This window comes from Hevea brasiliensis, chromosome 11 (assembly GCF_030052815.1).
Source record: "Hevea brasiliensis isolate MT/VB/25A 57/8 chromosome 11, ASM3005281v1, whole genome shotgun sequence".
NCBI classification, from domain to species: Eukaryota; Viridiplantae; Streptophyta; class Magnoliopsida; order Malpighiales; family Euphorbiaceae; genus Hevea; species Hevea brasiliensis.
The window spans coordinates 79,878,652-79,897,044 of record NC_079503.1 but is presented as its reverse complement, the minus strand read 5'-3'; the positions used below and the strand labels follow the sequence as shown (position 1 = coordinate 79,897,044).

The 18,393-nt window shown below is 34.3% G+C and overlaps 4 protein-coding genes across 11 annotated transcripts; 3 read left to right on the top strand and 1 right to left on the bottom strand.

Moving 5' to 3' along the window:
- Positions 1–902: 902 nt before the first annotated feature.
- LOC110644385 (protein LYK5) lies at positions 903–3,107 on the top strand. The gene has a single exon (XM_021797111.2). The coding sequence runs from the start codon at positions 1,040–1,042 to the stop codon at positions 2,954–2,956; it is 1,917 nt and encodes a 638-aa protein (XP_021652803.2). The 5' UTR covers positions 903–1,039; the 3' UTR covers positions 2,957–3,107.
- Positions 3,108–5,081: 1,974 nt separating this feature from the next.
- On the top strand, positions 5,082–7,126 carry LOC110644383 (probable inactive dual specificity protein phosphatase-like At4g18593). Of its 2 annotated transcripts, none has more exons than XM_021797107.2 (3): positions 5,082–5,194; positions 6,343–6,641; positions 6,731–7,126. In XM_021797107.2, exons 2-3 carry the CDS (start codon positions 6,368–6,370, stop codon positions 6,883–6,885), a joined length of 429 nt encoding a protein of 142 aa, XP_021652799.2. In that variant the 5' UTR covers positions 5,082–5,194; positions 6,343–6,367; the 3' UTR covers positions 6,886–7,126. The 2 variants fall into 2 exon arrangements, with proteins under 2 accessions (XP_021652799.2, XP_021652801.2); XM_021797109.2 differs by lacking the exon at positions 5,082–5,194 and adding an exon at positions 5,292–5,313.
- A 923-nt stretch (positions 7,127–8,049) lies between these two features.
- On the bottom strand, positions 8,050–8,460 carry LOC110644384 (uncharacterized). The gene has a single exon (XM_021797110.2). It carries the CDS (start codon positions 8,458–8,460, stop codon positions 8,050–8,052), a length of 411 nt encoding a protein of 136 aa, XP_021652802.2.
- A 1,450-nt stretch (positions 8,461–9,910) lies between these two features.
- Positions 9,911–17,477, top strand: LOC110644387 (putative lipase YDR444W). 7 transcript variants are annotated; one of them, XM_021797116.2, is made up of 10 exons: positions 9,911–10,518; positions 12,383–12,450; positions 12,526–12,991; positions 14,372–14,535; positions 14,628–14,683; positions 14,796–14,848; positions 16,217–16,385; positions 16,457–16,566; positions 16,646–16,756; positions 16,900–17,477. In XM_021797116.2, the coding sequence occupies exons 3-9, from the start codon at positions 12,761–12,763 to the stop codon at positions 16,754–16,756; spliced, it is 894 nt and encodes a 297-aa protein (XP_021652808.2). In that variant the 5' UTR covers positions 9,911–10,518; positions 12,383–12,450; positions 12,526–12,760; the 3' UTR covers positions 16,900–17,477. The 7 variants fall into 7 exon arrangements, with proteins under 7 accessions (XP_021652808.2, XP_021652805.2, XP_021652809.2 ...); XM_021797113.2 differs by having other exon boundaries at positions 12,193–12,450; XM_021797117.2 differs by having other exon boundaries at positions 9,912–12,450; positions 17,163–17,477.
- The last annotated feature ends 916 nt before the right edge of the window (positions 17,478–18,393 follow it).

The following is an 18,393-nucleotide window of genomic DNA, read 5'->3' as shown; positions in this document are numbered from 1 at the left end:
AATCTTAATTAATTAAAAGCAAATAATATAACATTTACATACTAATAAGTTTTGTTTCAAAAAATTAATTATTAGAATAAATAATTATACATTTAGAGACTAATAAGTTTTTATCTCAAAAAATTAATTATTAGAAACAAATAATATAACATTTAAAGAATAATAAATTTTGTCTAAAAAAATGAGTTATCAGAAACAAATAATATAATATTTAGAGATTAATAAAATTTTACCTCAAATAATAGTTATTAATAACAAATATATTATATGTCTCAAGGTATGTGTCTGTAGAAAACAATATTGTAGTAGTGATATTTAATGAATTAAATAATAATTAATGAGTTAAAAAATTAAAGGAACAATCTCTCATTATAAATATAATAAATTTTATAATTAATAAATGAGAGAAAATCTCATCCTTGATTAGCTGAATGGTTTGATTCATATTTCTATCATAGCTGATGGTTCTTTCTGTGGTCTAATACTTGAAGTGTTATAGTGTCATTTGATGAATTGATAGAGCTGTCAGCTTAGAATGGAATACCAAGTATCTTTTGATGTGGTAGTCAAACTCAAAATAAGAATTTTCTATGACCCAATCAAATTGATTTCCGTCTGGAAAATGGTAATCTCAATTTCCTGGCCATCGAATTTTCTTTTTGTTGTTATTAGAACTTTTCAACACTAACATGCATTTTCAATGCTAAATTAGGTCCTAAACAATTGTTGGCTACCTATGTTCTTCGTGCTATGATCCCTTATTCTTCATATCAAGTTTCCAAACAACACAAGAATGCTGAACTTTGACGCGTAATTATCTCAAAATGCAAGGAAGACTCTCGTTTCCAAGTCTTTTAATAATTTTCTACTGTTTTTCTCAAGAGTCTTACAAAGACTAGACTTTTGGATTGGAAAACTAGCTCTCTTCAGATTGTAGACTTGGTATTTAAAGAAAAATGATGCAGTTTAAATGGCAGGGCAAATAAGCCATATCACTCTTCACTGCTATCAACCTCCTATGCTAATTCAGTACCATTGAATGGCGATCGCCATGAGAGTGTGTATACCCTTTGAGATTTGTCCTCCCTGGATGGCTTGCAAATCATTTTCTATCCTGCTTTTGCTTCTTCAGTCAATTTTGCAGTTTGGTGTTTTGAAAGCTCAACAAGCATATGTGGACAACCATCAACTGGACTGTAACAATTGGACTCCTAGCACCAAAGGCTATTTGTGTAATGGCGTACAATCATCCTGCCAATCATACATCACTTTCCGATCAAACCCTCCTTATAACTCTCCTGCCAATATCGGCTATCTGCTGGGCACTCAAGAGGAAGCAACCCGCATTGCCTCCATGAACAAGATCCCTTCCGATGTGGCCACAATACCTGCCCACAAGCAAGTGGTAGTCCCTGTCAATTGCTCTTGTCATAAACGCCTTTATTACCAGCACAATGCCTCTTACAGGCTCAAATATAAGAATGAGACCTATTTTACCTTGGCCAATGATACTTACCAGGGCCTTAGCACCTGCCAGGCCTTGATGGAGCAAAACCCTTATGATCTGCATAGTTTGTATGTGGGCTTGGATCTCCATGTCCCTTTGAGATGTGCTTGCCCTACGTCTAACCAGACTGCTTTTGGTGCCAAGTACATGCTCACCTACATGGTCACTTGGGGCGACACCGTTTCTGAGATTGCCCAATTGTTCAATGTTAGTGTACAAAGTGTACTTGATGCAAACGAGTTACTGGAAGATGACGTGATTTGGCCATTTACGCCAATTCTAGTTCCCATCTCAAGTGAACCCTCAATGATCGCATCACCCCCATATTCTCCACCTCCAACACCAGTGGACGTCGTCCCTGTCTCAAAATCCAACTCTTTCCGAAAGTGGGTTTATGTGGCTGTTGGCATTGGAGGTGGTTTGCTTATCCTCGTTACGTTCTCTGGTCTTTCATATTGGTATTTTCGTACTCCTCCTCCGTCTCATCAGAAACCTCAGGAGGCCAATGTATCCAAAATTAATGATCTCCCTTTTCCTTATGAGGGAATTCAATATTCAATTGAGTCTTTGATCATCTACAAATTTGAGGATATCCAAACTGCCACGGGCTATTTCAATGAAGATAACAAAATTAAAGGTTCTGTTTACAAGGGATCCTTTAGGGGCGATCATGCTGCTGTGAAGGTGATGAAAGGAGACGTTTCCAGCGAGATCAACATACTTAAAAAGATAAATCACTCCAACATTGCCAGGCTCTCTGGTTTCTGTGTGCACAACGGCAACACCTACCTTGTTTACGAGTATGTCGAGAACGGCTCGTTGGAGGATTGGCTCCACTCTGGTAAGAATGATCAAACTTCTTGCAATTTATCATGGAAGCAAAGACTTCAGATTGCCTACAATATAGCTGATGCCTTCAATTACCTTCATAACTACACCACTCCTCCCTTTGTTCATAAAAACTTGAATACCAGTAACGTTCTCTTACATGGCGACTTTAGAGCCAAGATTGTCAATTTCGGGCTTGCAAGAAAGCTAGCCAACGATGAACAAGGTGCCACCCAGTTGACAAGACATGTGGTTGGCACCCATGGCTACATGGCTCCGGAGTACCTTGAAAATGGATTGATAACCCCAAAATTAGATGTATTTGCATATGGGGTTGTGATACTGGAGCTCTTATCTGGGAAAGAGGCTGTTATAAGTGATTCAAATGGGGAAGAAAATATGCTTTTTGCATTGATAAGGGAGGTGCTTCAAGAAGACAACGTGGGAGAGAAACTCCATGCCTTCATCGATCCTTGTGTAAGAGATGAGTTACCCCTGCACTTGGCTTTTTCCATGGCCCAACTGGCTAAAAGTTGTGTTGCTCATGATCCGAACGCTCGCCCCTCTTTTCTTCAACTCTTCATGACCTTATCAAAAATTGTATCTTCGTCGCTGAATTAGGATCCACCAGCAGGCGTGCCGTGATTGTCCCACCATCTCGTGGCAACAGCTAAAGTAACAAATAATGATAATGTCTTAATAATTTTTATAACTTATTGTCTTATCCTTTCAAATTTTCATGAACTTAACGATGAAGGTGAGTTTACGAGGAGTCATTTGTATCATTTAAACTTTCTTGTTCATTATATCAATGTATTGCGTCCGATTGGTACCCTAATTAGAAAAATTAAAAGTCAGAAACTTCAGCAACATTATGTGAAAAGAAAACTCATCCCTTGAGCTCTAAGTAAATGTCATAATTAGCAATCCAACCTCTGCTTTGTTTCCTACTTTCCTATATAAGAATCGAAGTCTACAAAAATAGGAGAAAAGATGCTTTCAGTTAGCTAGTGTATAAGTTTAGAAGGTATTTCCCTCAGCTCATAAAAACAGTTTTTTTTTTTTTTTTGGTAACAAGGGGGAAGAGCAAAGCTCAACTAAACACAAACTCTATTATGGGAAACGCCACTGGAATCATGCACCAACTAGTGAAGGACACCTGGCAGAGGAGCCTCCAGAATATGCAGACCAATAGGAAGAGAAGCAGCATAAGATAATCTGCACTAAGGTTAGCCTCCCGATAAACATGCGTTAGCTCACATTGCCACTCCAATGAAAGAAAACGCTTAATCAAAAACACTAAAGGCCTCAAGTTGTTATGGCCAAGACAATAAAGTTAATTTCCATTTTTTTTTTTAATTCCTATCTATAACTAGATTAATAGGAAAACCAATTATAATAAGTTAAAAGAGTTTTACCCTCCAGAGCTGAGATGGGATGGCAGGGATTCCTTTTTACTTAATCAGTAGTTTCGGGTTTGAGTTTTAAGTATAAATCACATTTAAAACTTGAGAAGAAGTGTTTTGCTTTCTTTTATAAACATGTCCGGTATGAATTCAAATTAATTGAGTCACTGAGTTTCGAATACCTAATAATTTAAAAAATAAAAGATTTACGTTAATTAAATTGATAAAATTTTATATTACAAATTAAAATTTTTGATAAAAAAAGAATTTGAACAGAGGCAAATTGTAGAAGCATTGCCCCTAGCTATCTCATTTGATGGTGCAAAGTAATCTATGGGATAAATTTCTATGCATCTTGCTGATCAATGATTAATTTCACTTGCCATCTCTTAATTTAAGTGATTGTATTAATAATATTTTTTAACTTCAACTTAAATTATAAATATTTATAAATTTCAATTTGATTATTATTAAAATCAATGTGATATGATATTATCACATTTCTCAATTTAAATGGGTGTAATACAATCGTTTCTTAACTTTAATTTATATTATAAAAATTTTTAAGTTTTAATTTAATATAAATTTGTTTACAATTTTTATAGAAATATTCATAATAAATCATAAATTATGATATGTATTTTTTCTTTCAAACTTTTATAATTAGTTTAAATTTTAAAATTTATTATTTATTTATTTATTTATTTATTTAAAATAACAATCATATTTTTTTGAAAAAGTCTAATACTTTTATAAATAATTATATATATATATATATATATATATATATATATATATATATATATATATATATATATTTGTCATTCCTTCTTACATAACTAACAAAATAATGTATCCAATCTTAAATTAATATTCTTAAATTAATATTAAGTACATATTCTATTAAAAATTATTTATACATTAAATTGAAGTATAGGAATTTTGTGATATAAAATTGAATAATATTTATGTTGAATTATGAGTGTAATTTAATTATAGGTTAACCAGTAAACATGTAATACAGGTCACAATAATTATTTTTTTAATAAAATTGAAAATGAATCAAAACAAAGCCAAACCATATGGAGGAGTCAGTAACCATATTCAAATGAAATTTAAAAATTTTTCTGATATAAATTAAATTTATATACCATTAATATAATTATCTAAATTAAGAGAAGATTAGTGAAATTAACCCTCTCCAACTTAAATCTAGATAACCACTGAAATTAAAAAAATAATAATAATAAATTTCCCAACCCCATTCCTGAAACCCGAGTCCAAACCCGGTGACCAAACGATAAAAAAGAGAGAGGGAGAAAAATCCCCTTTCAACGGTGTCGTTTTAGCCAATGGAGGGCGTGTTGAGCTTAATTCGACCACCATAACAAAATGCAGATTACAGGGTGTGAACAGAAAACTCGCGGGAGCAATCACGCCAGCTCTGTTCAAGGTAACTATTTTTCAGTTTTCAATATTTTTTTCCTGTTTATTTTACTCTAGCATTTGTTTTATCTTCGATGTGACGAATGGAATTTAATGTGAAAAATCAGCGATCTTGCTTTATTTTAGGTGTCTAGGGTTTCCTTTCCTTGCGCAAATGCTTGTTTCTGTTGTTTACTTTCTTTTAGCAGGATATTATTCACCTTAATCTTCCATACCTAATACTTGACAGGCAATCAGTGGTTGTAGTGAGTTAATTATTCCTGAATAATTGTTGTGCTCATGTACACAGTGGTTGATATATATATATATATATATATATATATATATATATATATATATATATATATATACACCTGCATGGCTTGCTTATGCTTTGATTCTCTTACAACTGGTACTCAGTTGCATTATCTTGTACTAGTTGCTTTTACCCTTTGACAATTTAAGAAAAGAAAGATGGTCTATAAGCTTTTCTCACATTTCTTACCAATATAATTTATAAATGGAGAATGAAAATATGGTATAGTATGTGACAAGGATTAAAATAGGTGGCCCCGCAAATTTTTTGGTTTTTAACCTATGAATATAAAAGCTTCTCTCACTCTCCATCTTTCTGATGTGTTATTTGTGGAAATTGCTATCAAATACTGGACAGAATTTCTGGAAAAACTCCAGTCTATTAACTTCAAATTCCTTGAAGAATTTTTTATTGTACCTAATGTGATGTGCCTTGGATCCTTAATTTTGAGTATTGTTGTGCTTCCTGAAATGCAGAAAGTAGTTTGCTCTTACAGGAGATTGATTTTCAGCATGAGCGGGCATTGGAATTATTTTTGTTGGAAGTTATGTTTCAAATAATTAATGGATGGGATTATTTGTGTGTGCATAGGATGGGGAGGCAAATAATGTGTGTGTGTGTGTGTGTGTGTGTGTGTGTGGTGAGCGGTAGAGGGTTGTTGAGTTCCTAATAATTGCTGATTGCTTTATTTTTGAGATGAGTGCCAAGTTTAGAGGCTGGGACTACATATTTTTTTTCCCGTAAATTGTTTTAGTTTCCTATTTTCACTTTGGTGTTCTAATTAATAGTTTTGTTCCTGGTGATTGAAAAATACTCGCAAATAGTTTTATTTATCTCCCTTTTTTGTTCTTTATTGGCAGTGCATCTGATTAATAACTACCAATAATGGCAACAATGAATAACTCAGTTTTGGATCGTGCCTCAGAACCTGAGACTGCAGCTAATAACTCTAATTTGGATTCTCTCCCAAAGCCTCAAGTTATTTATCGCTGTAAAAAATGTCAGAGGCTTGTTGCATCAGCAGAGAACATAGTTTCCCATGAACGAGGAAAAGGAGAACAATGCTTTAAATGGAAAAAGAGAAGCGGTGACCCCTTTGAAAGGGAACCAGCTGAATGCTCCTCCATTTTTGTAGAGCCCATGAAATGGATGCAAACAGGTGAATGTGAACTGTAATTATTATACTCTACCTTGCTGACTGTATTTGTTATTTATAAAATGCTAACTTAATTGGTTTTGCATTGACAGTACAAGAAGGTTTTGTGGGAGAGAAACTTCAGTGCATGGGATGCAAAGCACGCTTGGGTTCCTTCAACTGGGCAGGCATGCAATGCAATTGTGGTACATGGGTTAATCCTGCATTCCAGCTACACAAAAGCAGATTAGATGAATGCCTTATATGAGTCATATCTATTTTTGTTACAACAGAATGAGTGGAAGTCCTAGCAATTGTTGAAGGTAGATATCGCACATAGGTGACCTAAAGTTTACCATGCTTAGATTTCCAATAGAGGCACAAAATATATTGGAACTGGTGGGCAGAATATATAAATTAACACCTAAATTTTATTTGGGAAGTTTTTTGGCACCCTCAACTTTTATTATAATCTATTTGATCCTTATAATTTTAAATTTTTTTAGTAACCAATAGATCATTGATTGAATAAATTATCGGCCTGTATGTTGACAAGGCGAAAATATCGACATCACTTTCATTTTTTTCAACTTTTTCATTCATTTTCGGTCATTTTTATCCATCTCTTCTCTCTACCCCTTTCTCTGATACCTTGTTCTTTATTCAAGTTTAGCTACAAAATAAAGACATGTATGCTATCATGTTTTATTTCTATTTGATATGTGGCCCTGTTTATTTGGCTAACTGGCACCTTGTTCATATATTTAAGTTCTAACTTACTTTGCTTGACTCTCATCATTAGCTTTCTCTGAATCACCTATTCTGTGGAATTTGTGCACCAGTTAATATTCCTGCTTACGCTTTTATATTATTCACTACTCTTCCTATTTCACTACAAAAGGCATATTAAGCAAATTAACTAAAGAATTAAAACTATTATCTCACTAACAAATTTTCATCTTTGATAATCATTCAAATCCATTTGTATTTCATTTTGGAAACAGCAAATGGATTTGCTTGGCTTGGGGACAAGACTTTGTTTAAAAGAGAGCTTTTGGCAATGTCATTGACATTCATTAGCTTTTTCTTTTTTTCTTTTTTTAATTTTTAGTTCAACATTTGTTATTGAAATATCACAAACAGGATTAACCTAAGACAAGGCTTTTGCATGGTGGAAAGAGAAAAAATGTAAGTTGTGCAGGTAAGAATAATGTTCTTGTTCACATTAGCTAGTGCAATTGAAATGAGAATGCCACACAATATGCAACAAAAACATCATTTAGAACTTTATTATCTTTCTTAAACACTGGTATGATTTGCTCACAAATCCCTGATGAGAGGCAGCAAAAGGACAGCTATATTTAACATGAAAAGCATGTAGAACTGTCACAGGTGCTCGGTGGACCTTAAACAAATGTTCACTTGTTGTGTATCACTGGCCAGCAGCAAATGCCTCAACTGGGAAAGTTTTGGTGATGCCAGCAAGACTCTTGAAGTGAATTTTGCCAGTGGGTGGGTTATCAACAATAATCTCACTAACTGGAGGCCAGAGCATGAGCTCCTTAGCCTTGACTCCCTTGAGTTTCTTGATCAGATTCTTGCTGACAAAACCAGTTATTTCAGGGTCGTAGCTCACAAGCTTGCTGATCATCTTGAAGTTGTGCTTTACCTTCTTCTTTTGCCGGATCCACATGTATCCACTATTCCTAACGAAACCAACTTCGATCACGTCTTCAAGAGGGAGAAGTCCCAGAGGAAGTCCAAACTCTTCAAGAAGAGAAATTGCCATTTTTAGCCCCTCATCATGACCCTTCTTTACAATTCCTCCTTCCTTCTCTGCCATGCTTGATGGGTTCCTAGTTTCTTTGTTATCAAATGATTTTGAGGCTAATTTGTTTCATTTAACTTGAGTTAATGCTGTATTTATACCAATTAATCATATCAAGAAGACAAAAATATATATGGAGAAACCGAAGTGACAAGCATTGTGTTAACCTCCAGAATTGGTTTTCTTTAAGTTTTCACATTTTAAGGAGTAAAAAAAAAAATTAAATAATTAAAGACATATCACTTAATTAATACGTTTATTTTTCTAATTAATTTTTTAGCATAAAATAAAGAAAAAGTCTATACCGATTGAACTGTTTATGGGACGTGCTGGTACGTGGTACATATTAAATTTTAATTTGCCACTTACAAGTTCTCTTGATCTTTCTTTCGGCCTATTCTGTAATAGGAATTGAATCTGATGTATCCCAATTTTGTTGACAAACTCAATGATTCAATCATGTAGCATCATTGCATGTCTTCATCAATTCCCATAAATTCATAAATTTTAGAACAAAGTCTTACAATACATGCAGTAATGTTAATTTGTCAACTTAAAAGTACAGCAAATTTTCTATACAAACATCAAAAGGAAAAACGAGGAGAAGTTTCTTTAGTAAAACTGCATGGAAATTGCAATTTAATAAATTGATATTGAATGTATACGTTGTAATCTCATTTCTAATGAGGTTATACTCAAGTAATTTGTCCAGCAATCTCCCCTATAATTAATTATTGGATTCGTGAGATTGTACAATGCAGGAGAATTATGACTCTTTTCCTATTTGACCACACCCTCCATGCGGTTGCTAAAGCCATATATAATAGGTTCCCAGCAAGAAAAGCAATATGATATTCCAGGAAAAATGGCAAGATTTACATCCTCAGTAAGAAAATTTGGTAATTAAATAGAAAACGGTGTATATATATATATATATATATATATATATATATATATATATATATATATATATATATATATATATATGATAGAATTCATATATAAAATAAATGAAATTTAAATGATGATAATTGTATAAAATTGTCATTGATTGACTTAAAGATAGCATTCGAATGGTCGTAGTTGCATGTTGGTGATTGAGTGACCACAATAGCTTAACGATGATGATGGTCAAATGATGATTACAATTATGATGCTCAAATAATAATAGTGATGATAATAAAGTTATCGGTCAAAACAATCGTAGTATTAATCATAAAAAATTTAATAATATGTATTTATGGTTTAGAAAAATTCTTATTTTTGAAATTAAAAATCTTAAGAAATGATAAATTTTCTATTATAATTAGGAAATAGTAATTTATTAGATAGAATTTAAATTTTTTTGATTATGTATTTTATCACCAAGATCTCATCTCCTTAGGTACAAGCTGCATTTCTTGTCTCATCATGTATAATGTTTTCTCAACAAACATACGAGGAAAGTTTTCCTCCGCCAAGGTACAATGTTGATTCGTCAAAAAATTGACTTCTCCACCATTTGTCAAACTAATCCACAATAAATGCTAATGGTCTATTAAAGCCATTGTCTCTTAGCTTCCCTCTCTTTTAGATTTTTCTACGTATTCATCCTCTCTGTAATCCTCAGTCTTTACCCTCATCGACACTTGTCCTTCACAACCCATTCTGAGAATTTTATCATTATCATTATATAAACATCTTTGACAATTCAAAGCTTCATTTTTTGTTGGCTTAAAAATAGGGCAGTCAGTGGCTTGTTGATGATGAGCATTGGTACGAAGATTTTAAGGAATGGGCTACTTCTGGGTATTGTTTAATATGTCTTTACAAAGAAATGTTATGGGTATATGAAGCTGACTTAGCATCGAAAACCAGGACTTTAAGGGATTTCGTTTCCTTCTCTCTCCCTTTCACTCGCTGGATATCGATAGATGCCAACGGCTTCTTTAATACAAGCTCCATGTGGGTATTTAACAAGATTTAGTAACTTAAGGTATGGAGCTTATGGAGGACCTGTCGGTTCCACCTCATATTCACCATCCTCTTCTTCCTGTTCGTGTTGTTCATCTCAGGGAACTAACTTCTCTTCTGGTAATTTATTTCTTTCCTTCTTTTTGGGATTTAACATTTGTTTTTGGCATTGTATGTTGGTTGCTCATTGATGAGAGCTTTAAAAAATTGTTTGTTGCTTGCTTATTTGTTTATCTTTTAGAGAGAATTTTGTGAATAGGAGCCGTTTTCTTTCTAAAGTTTCAATTTTCTTTTTTAAAATTCTTATGTGTAGCTCTGAGATTACATCTACATGTACTTCTAATTTTATAGCGCTTTTGGGATATTTTTGAGAATGCTAATTTCATTAACGAAGGTCATTTTTTGATTATGGGAGATTCAATCGAAGTAAGAAGATAAATGTGGTTTGTTTTGATTGCTAATTTCTAAGCAGCTTACAGTTTTAAACTGTGGAAATTTATGTGCTAAGGGAACTGGAAAGGCTTTCAATTTATTTTCTATTGTGTGTGTTTCCTCTTTCCCCTGTCTCTTGTTGCAACCTCCTTGTAGATTCTAATGTCATTGTTCAGGCTCCTACTATTTGAACTGAATTAGTTTTAGCTGCAAAAGTTTATAAAATAAGAGCTAAAATCTCCATATCTAATTCTGAAATACATCCGTAGCAGGGACACTTGACATGAGGCAATCCAATAGTTAGATATTTAATTTTCAAACTCTGGGATCATGCGCTGCCATACATGCCCAGTGACTAATTGAGTTAGATCATTGGAAATTTCATCAGATTTCGACCTGACTGAAACCCAACACATGGGTCTTTTGAAAGTTCTATGAACTAAATGCTAGTGATCTTAAATACATAATCAAAAGAAGGTGTTATTATATTAGACCTTTTCAGGAAAATCTTTATGTAGAAGTTTTACAATTTTATTTGTCAAGGGAGTCCCTGATGGATTTGTAAATTTTTACCTGTACTAAGAACCAAACTGATCCTGTCCTTGAAATGGATCAACATGAGATTAACTATAGGCTTAAGAAAAGCTGAAGTGGTGAAAAGACTCTAGATGGTACCAAGTTAAACCCATAATACATTTAGTAGTTTTGTACATTCATATTCTTTCTGACTCATCTGTGCTGCAATATCTGAAACCTATGACAAATATCAAAAGTTTAAAAAAAGAAAAGAAAACATATAAATTTTGGTTAATTGATCTCTCCAAAACCTAGAAGGTCAAGAAAATTAAAGGATCACATAGGCATCATCTAAGCAGCAGGCAGACTCAGTTTTCGTGACATGCAAGCATACCATCTTGATATTCAAATTAGTTAGCTAGGACTTTCTATGCATCCACATCTTAATCTGCTGTAAAGTATATCTGTTATGGTTCTGTAGTTTTGTCAACTTCTCTTTCTTGCATAAGAAGGATTTATTTCATGAGCCTGCATCATCTTATCTCTTTATGTATGCTTTTGTTGTATGGTGGTTGATAGTTTTTGGCAGGTTAATATGCTCTCCTTTTTATTTTATTTTATTTTTTTGAAATTTACGTACATGAAATATGCATGCATAAATCTCAATAGTGCGTTTGGGATTATAAGATCTGTTGAAGGTGTAAATAGTTATTGGAAAAACCAAGGCCTTAGAGCTGAAGCTATGAATACTACAACTCAAGGAAAATTTTCATCACCCAAGAGAATTGTGAATGGGAATAATGAACCCGACCATCTTCTTGTTCTTGTTCATGGCATCTTGGCTAGGTATATTAAATGTAATTCAGGATCAAGCAGAGTCCAAACCAAAGCCTATGTGACAGTTGTATCAATAACTCCCATTGCCCACACCCTTGAGTTTGGCGTTTTGAGAAAAGATGTCAACCAACAGTAACATTGGTTTTTGCAAATTTTTCCCCTTCAAAATGTTGAATGACCAGTATTCTGCATAATGCAGCCCAAGTGACTGGGCATATGTAGAAGCAGAGTTGGAAAAGCGTCTTGGAAAAAACTTCCTAATTTATGGTATGTACATCTCTAATTAATTAGACAAAAGGGCTTTATACAAATAATTTATTATTTTTTTATTTAATTTTGCAGCAAGTGCATGTAACACCTATGCTAAAACCTTTTCTGGGATTGATGGAGTGGGAAGGTGACTGGCAGATGAAGTGGGTCTTGCATCTTGAGATCTTTGAAATCATTAGTTTTAACAAATGAGAGTTTGACTATTTCTTGGATTTTCTGGGAATGGGTTGTGACATATTCAGTTATATCTCTCTTCATTCTTCTTTTTTCTGAATTTTATAAACATGTTGTGCAAATTGTAAAGAAGATGGGTAGTTTGAAACGAATTTCCTTTTTAGCACATTCTCTTGGTGGCTTGTTTGCAAGATATGCTATTGCTGTTCTTTATTCAGAGAATGCCTTATATACTGGTCAATCCAATGATCTTGCTGATTCTACACTTCCTTGCTCTGCAAGAAGAGGTACAATTGCTGGATTGGACCCAATCAATTTTGTTACCCTGGCAACTCCACATCTTGGAGTGAGAGGAAGAAAGCAGGTTTGTTTTGGAGGTATTTCTAAGAATAGATTTTAACCTTCCAATTGAACTCATTCTTCATCAATTGACCATGTATCAGGACCAAAAAAAACAAAAATCCTTAAATCAGTGATGCAATAATAAATGTAATCATAAAAAATGAGACATGCACTTGAAATGATAAGACAGATAGTTGATGAGAAAGTGACATTCTGCTGCTGTCGTATCTGGACACCTCTTCTTCTAGACAAATGCATCCAATCGAGTGATACATCTATTGAAGATGCTTATTGCAATTCAGATTTATGACAAAACCCTGATAACTTTCAATGCCTTAATCATTTCACCCTTAATCAAATTCATCTGGATTCTGGGATAAGCAAAAGGATTTGTGTTCTTATGCATCCAGTGGTCTTCCTCAATTTTCAACTCGTTCTATAAAATGTCAGTCTTGGTCACTGTTTAAAACATGATCGTATTAAGTTTGTTAAACAAAATGGAATAATAGGTTATAACATGGAAGGTAAAGAAATATTTGGCTTCTTAGTATTGTCCTTTAGATAGCAGAATTTGTCTACTCAATTATGGTTTATCATTTCTTTATATGAAAAATATGGTTAAATTTGTATGGTTATGAAACTACATCAGTTAGTGAAGAAATTTGGGGGAAAAAAAGAATATCAACAGATAATTTTCTTGTCCTGCACAAATTGCCAAGGATAGTTTGGATTCATCGTACCAAGGATCAGTAGCTGGCTTCATAGATTAGTCTGCAGCTGCTAGACGGACACAGAACTAGGGTTAGAACCAAGATAAAACGCATTGGCTATTGTAGCTTGGTGATTTAGGTTCCCATTCATTTTTTCCAATGGGTTTAAGGTTGCAAAATCTGAGGTCAAGTAATGTTCCAACCATAATTAGGAATTGTTATGAGATGATGGAGTTTGTTGAACAGCAGACTATATGAGGTTGTTGGTACAATGGCTATGCATGTTTCATTGGAGAGTGCACTAGGCCACTAGCTTGTGGTAGTTATCACGGTGTAGGAGGGACAAAAAACCCTTCAAATGATGTACCACTAGACTTGATCACAACAAGGCTTCATAGTATAATAAGATGTTTACTTTCAATTGCATTGCATGGTTAAACTTTAATAGACCTCAATGCCAAGAGGTTTGGCAAAGACCATAGTATCACATCACTCAAGATTCATATCTTAGCTTCTTAGGAAGGTCATAGGATGTCTGCATAGCATAAAAATTAACAAGCCCTGAGGTTCGCTAAATAAATGGGGAACTGTCCTATGAGTTTGTCTATTGTATGAACTAAAATTGTAATGATTTATGCTCTCTCTCTCTCTCTCTCTCTCTCTCTCTCTCTCTCTCTCTCTCTCTCTCTCAGCTTCCATTTCTCTGGGGAATTCCCATTCTAGAGAGACTCTCTCCGCCAATGGCTTCTATTTTGGCAGGTCTAACTGGTAGTCAACTGTTTCTAACTGATGGTAAACCTGACAAACCACCACTTCTTTTAGGAATGGCATCAGATTGTGAAGATGGAAAATTTTTGTAAGTGTACAAATTTTTATTGTAATTAGAGCCTACAGTTATTTTCCAATAATATGGCCCTTACTTTTTTTCCCTTGTACTTGTGATTGCAGATCTGCCCTTGGTGCATTTAGATGTCGCACCTTCTATGCAAATGTATCGTATGATCGTATCTGACTGCATGCCACCTTTTCTGCCTTCACTCTTTAGCTAACTATGTTAATGTACTCTGCATTATTCTTCTCTGCCTACTTTTAATCAGCTTCCTTAACATTAATTAGATATAGTTGGCTGGCGTGCATCCTCCATAAGGAGAGAAAAGGAGCTTGTCAAGGTGAGGTTGATAATTTCTTGTATTCCATAGCTCTTTATTCTCAGAGTATCTATCATTCATTGAACTCACTGGATGTGGAACATTCAGTTAGGAGCTAAAAAGGAAAATAGTGGAGAAAGTAAGTATGTATATCAGTGAGTGTTTCTTCCACTTAATAATTTAGTCCTTTGGGATTATGCGAGCTCAATGAACAGCAAGGATGAGGCAGACTTTGAGTCCAGTGATGACTTTCCAAAGGCCAAATAGTAGAGAATTAGATGTAAAATTGCAGGTTAATGGCCTTACTTTTTGCCTACTTATCTGTGCCTGAGTGAATTGCTTATATATCTATAGGGGGTTTTGGGTTTTGTGAACTCGTCAAGTTTTCTGCACTTACTGATATTTATGGACATATCTAGATGATGATGTAGTGCTTGGGGAGTGTTTCTCTTAATAGGTTTGGCATCAGAATTAAGGAATCTGGTGTTTGCTGCACTGTTCTTTGGGTTCAGGTAGAGAATCTGAATCCTCATAAATTGGGCAACGAATGGAGCAAGTTTGTGTCCTTGTAAAAGGTGGAGTTGAGTTCAAGTCTTTACTATATTTTTAGTTGGCTCTAAATCAAATAGAACTAGAGATCCTTTTTTTTTTCCTCCTTTATGTGATCTCTTTTATCATTGCAAATGTTTTTATCTTGTTATGTGGAACTTCACTTCACAGTCAGCTCATTATATTGCAAAACAAACTAATTGTATATGAACGTTATTATTTTTATGGAAAAACCTGAATCCTGACAAGTGTTTAGCTGAGTTGTAATGCAAGTGTTGGACAAAAATAACACCAAAAGACATCCATTATACAGGTAGGATAGTCTCTATTGGTAGCCAATAAAAGCAGGTCATTACAACCAAGATCTGCTTAATTTATGGAGTTAAAATGTTTAACAAATATGCGCAAAGAGCAAGAATGTCAGATGAATAACTTTCTTGTGTGCGACTCATTCATTGAAAGCAGTTTGTCTTTTGGCAACATAGAAGTTAGGATTTCTTAGAAATTATTTTCTTTGTGCATATTCATCTGATAGTATTTAGAAGATATGGGAGAAGGTGAATTGGTGAGTGTTAATATCCCACGTTGGTCTGGGATAGGTGTAATATGCTTCTTATAACACCTTGGACTCTCCTCTCTCCTGGAGTTAGCTTTTGGGGGTGAGTTAGGTCCCATCCATTTTCTTAAGAGTGAGGATTGCAAGATATTATCGATTGGCATTCCTTTTGTTAAGCCATAAGTAGAATGTTGAGGTGTGCCTAAGCACTTTTCTTCAGATTATTAAATCAACAGACAGTATACTGTACTAATACTGCATCATCAATATTTCTTAATTGGCAGCCCCCTCGACGATCTCTGGATGGTTACAGGCATGTTGTAGCTATTGAATATTGTCCACCAATCTCATCTGACTGCCCTCATTTTCATCCAGAAGCTGCTAAAGCAAATGAGGCGGCACAAAATGAACACAGTATGCAAAATACAGTGGAGTATCATGAAATCATGGAAGGTAAAGTTCTGTAGCAATGGAGACTCTTGCTTTGATGATCATGGAATTAACAGAGTAATGACCACCCACAGTTTTGTTAACAGAGGAAATGATACATGGATTACAGCGGTTGGGATGGAAAAAAGTTGATGTCAGCTTCCATTCGGCATTCTGGCCCTTCTTTGCCCATGACAACATACATGTATTGGTTCTACTTGAATTTTCCATTTAAATATGTTTCTCTTTTTCTTTTCTTGATTTGACTTTTGTTCTAAATTCAGGTGAAAAATGAATGGTTTCACAATGCTGGCGCTGGTGTAATGGCTCATGTTGTAGACAGCTTAAAGCAGCAAGAATGCTTCTTACTCAGACTGCTAGCTTGTAGCTCTTAGGTAATACACGCTAGTTCATTTGTACTTCTTGTTGGAACAGTTCAAATGTTAAGTAAATTGTATTATTTTAGATTTTTCAGCTCTTGTTTATAACCAATTGAAAATTCTTAGACATATCTCCTTTTTCTTTTTTTTCTTGACAGGGCTTAGACATTTTTATGCGTGCATTTAAGTAGTGATTATATGCAGCAAATAAGCATAACAGTCTACTCAATCAATTAAAGAAGAGTTACTCTAAACATTTAAGAGCTTTCATCCTTATTATTGAACTTCATCTTGCTCTCTTCTGAACTAATCAATCTCTATCATCTTCTTGAATTTTTATTTATGAGTTGAAAGTGATATACACCCAAATCAACCTTATTTGTATTTATGAGTTGTTTGTATTCAATTGGAGGTAAAGAAGTCCAGATGCAATATGAGATTTTGGATACCATGCAGTGGGAATCAGCATTATCTATGCAAGAAGAATAGAATAATAATGTGTGCCTCTACATGTGAGGACTGTGCGCCGGTGAAGGTCTATTGGTTTTATCAATAGAGAATGGCACTAGCTATCTTTTGTATTCTCTCCTTGTATTGATAATCTTTAGTATTCTCTCCTCTTTACTGTACTGTTTTCGGCACTTGAAGAGAGGAAAGAGCACGTCAAATTACCACATGTATGACACAGAAATTATAATCTCAAAAATCATCAACTACTCCAAAACTGATTGCAAGATTCTCACTCTTATCTCCACTTCTATCAATGCCAAAACAAGAAGAAAAGAGAAACCAGTGGCCAACAATACCAGTAATATCATCTTTCTAGTGCTATCTTTTTGTTGTCTCTCTTCAGTTTAACCTAAGGCGATTCTCAGCTTGTTGTGGATGGCCAACTGTACTATGATAACTGTCATATTCATTTCATAACCAAAGCCACTATGTCCATCAAAGGTACACCTATGGTTTTCTTTCTTCTTCTTCTTCTCCTTTTCTTTTTCTTGAAATATGCTTATGAATTTCTATTCCTTGAAATGTTGCAGGTTTGTTTGGAGTGCAAGCACCGTGAAGGCGACACTCAAACCTACAGCAAAGAAGCTGAAACTGACGAGACCGGAACGCATCACATTCCAGTGGAGGGAGATCATGAGGAGCTTTGCCAGGTGATGCCAATAAAATCCCCAGACCCTGATTGTAGAGAGATCAGCCAAGACCCTTACGTTAAGAAAGCTGAGTGTATTAGCCTTACACAGGAAAACGGCATTGCTAGTGCTTTCCCGTGTAAAAGAATCTCTCCTGTCAGCGTGCTGAGATCCTCAGAGAATATAAGATTAACTTTAAAAACTGTTAATTATTCTCATTGTTTATATATTTTGTGGAGTTAATGTTATATATTTGAACTTATCAAAAAATAAAGTTTACATTTAAAAAAATGCTATAATAGAGTGTAGTTAAATTAGAAAATGCTATACTTTGCCAACCAAGGTTTGTTTCTGAATCTTTAGTGCTAGCTCTGCATTTGTGGTCAGCTGAAGAATTGGTTCTTCCCAGTTAAGTTGCTGGGCCATTTTAATTACTGCTGCAACATTCTCTTCAAGATTAGACATTGCTTTAGAGTGTACTGGACTAAACAATAAATAAGATGATGTGGGATG

Bases quoted from the DNA above. Each gene is read 5' to 3' on its own strand.
- LOC110644385 (XM_021797111.2), top strand. From the start codon at position 1,040: ATGGCGATCGCCATGAGAGTGTGTATACCCTTTGAGATTTGTCCTCCC.
- LOC110644383 (XM_021797107.2), top strand. From the start codon at position 6,368: ATGGCAACAATGAATAACTCAGTTTTGGATCGTGCCTCAGAACCTGAG. The intron at 6,642-6,730 runs GTGAATGTGAAC...TTGCATTGACAG, and splicing joins CATGAAATGGATGCAAACAG to TACAAGAAGGTTTTGTGGGA.
- LOC110644384 (XM_021797110.2), bottom strand. From the start codon at position 8,460: ATGGCAGAGAAGGAAGGAGGAATTGTAAAGAAGGGTCATGATGAGGGG.
- LOC110644387 (XM_021797116.2), top strand. From the start codon at position 12,761: ATGGGTAGTTTGAAACGAATTTCCTTTTTAGCACATTCTCTTGGTGGC. The intron at 14,849-16,216 runs GTGAGGTTGATA...CTTAATTGGCAG, and splicing joins GAGAAAAGGAGCTTGTCAAG to CCCCCTCGACGATCTCTGGA. The intron at 16,567-16,645 runs GTATTGGTTCTA...TTCTAAATTCAG, and splicing joins TTGCCCATGACAACATACAT to GTGAAAAATGAATGGTTTCA.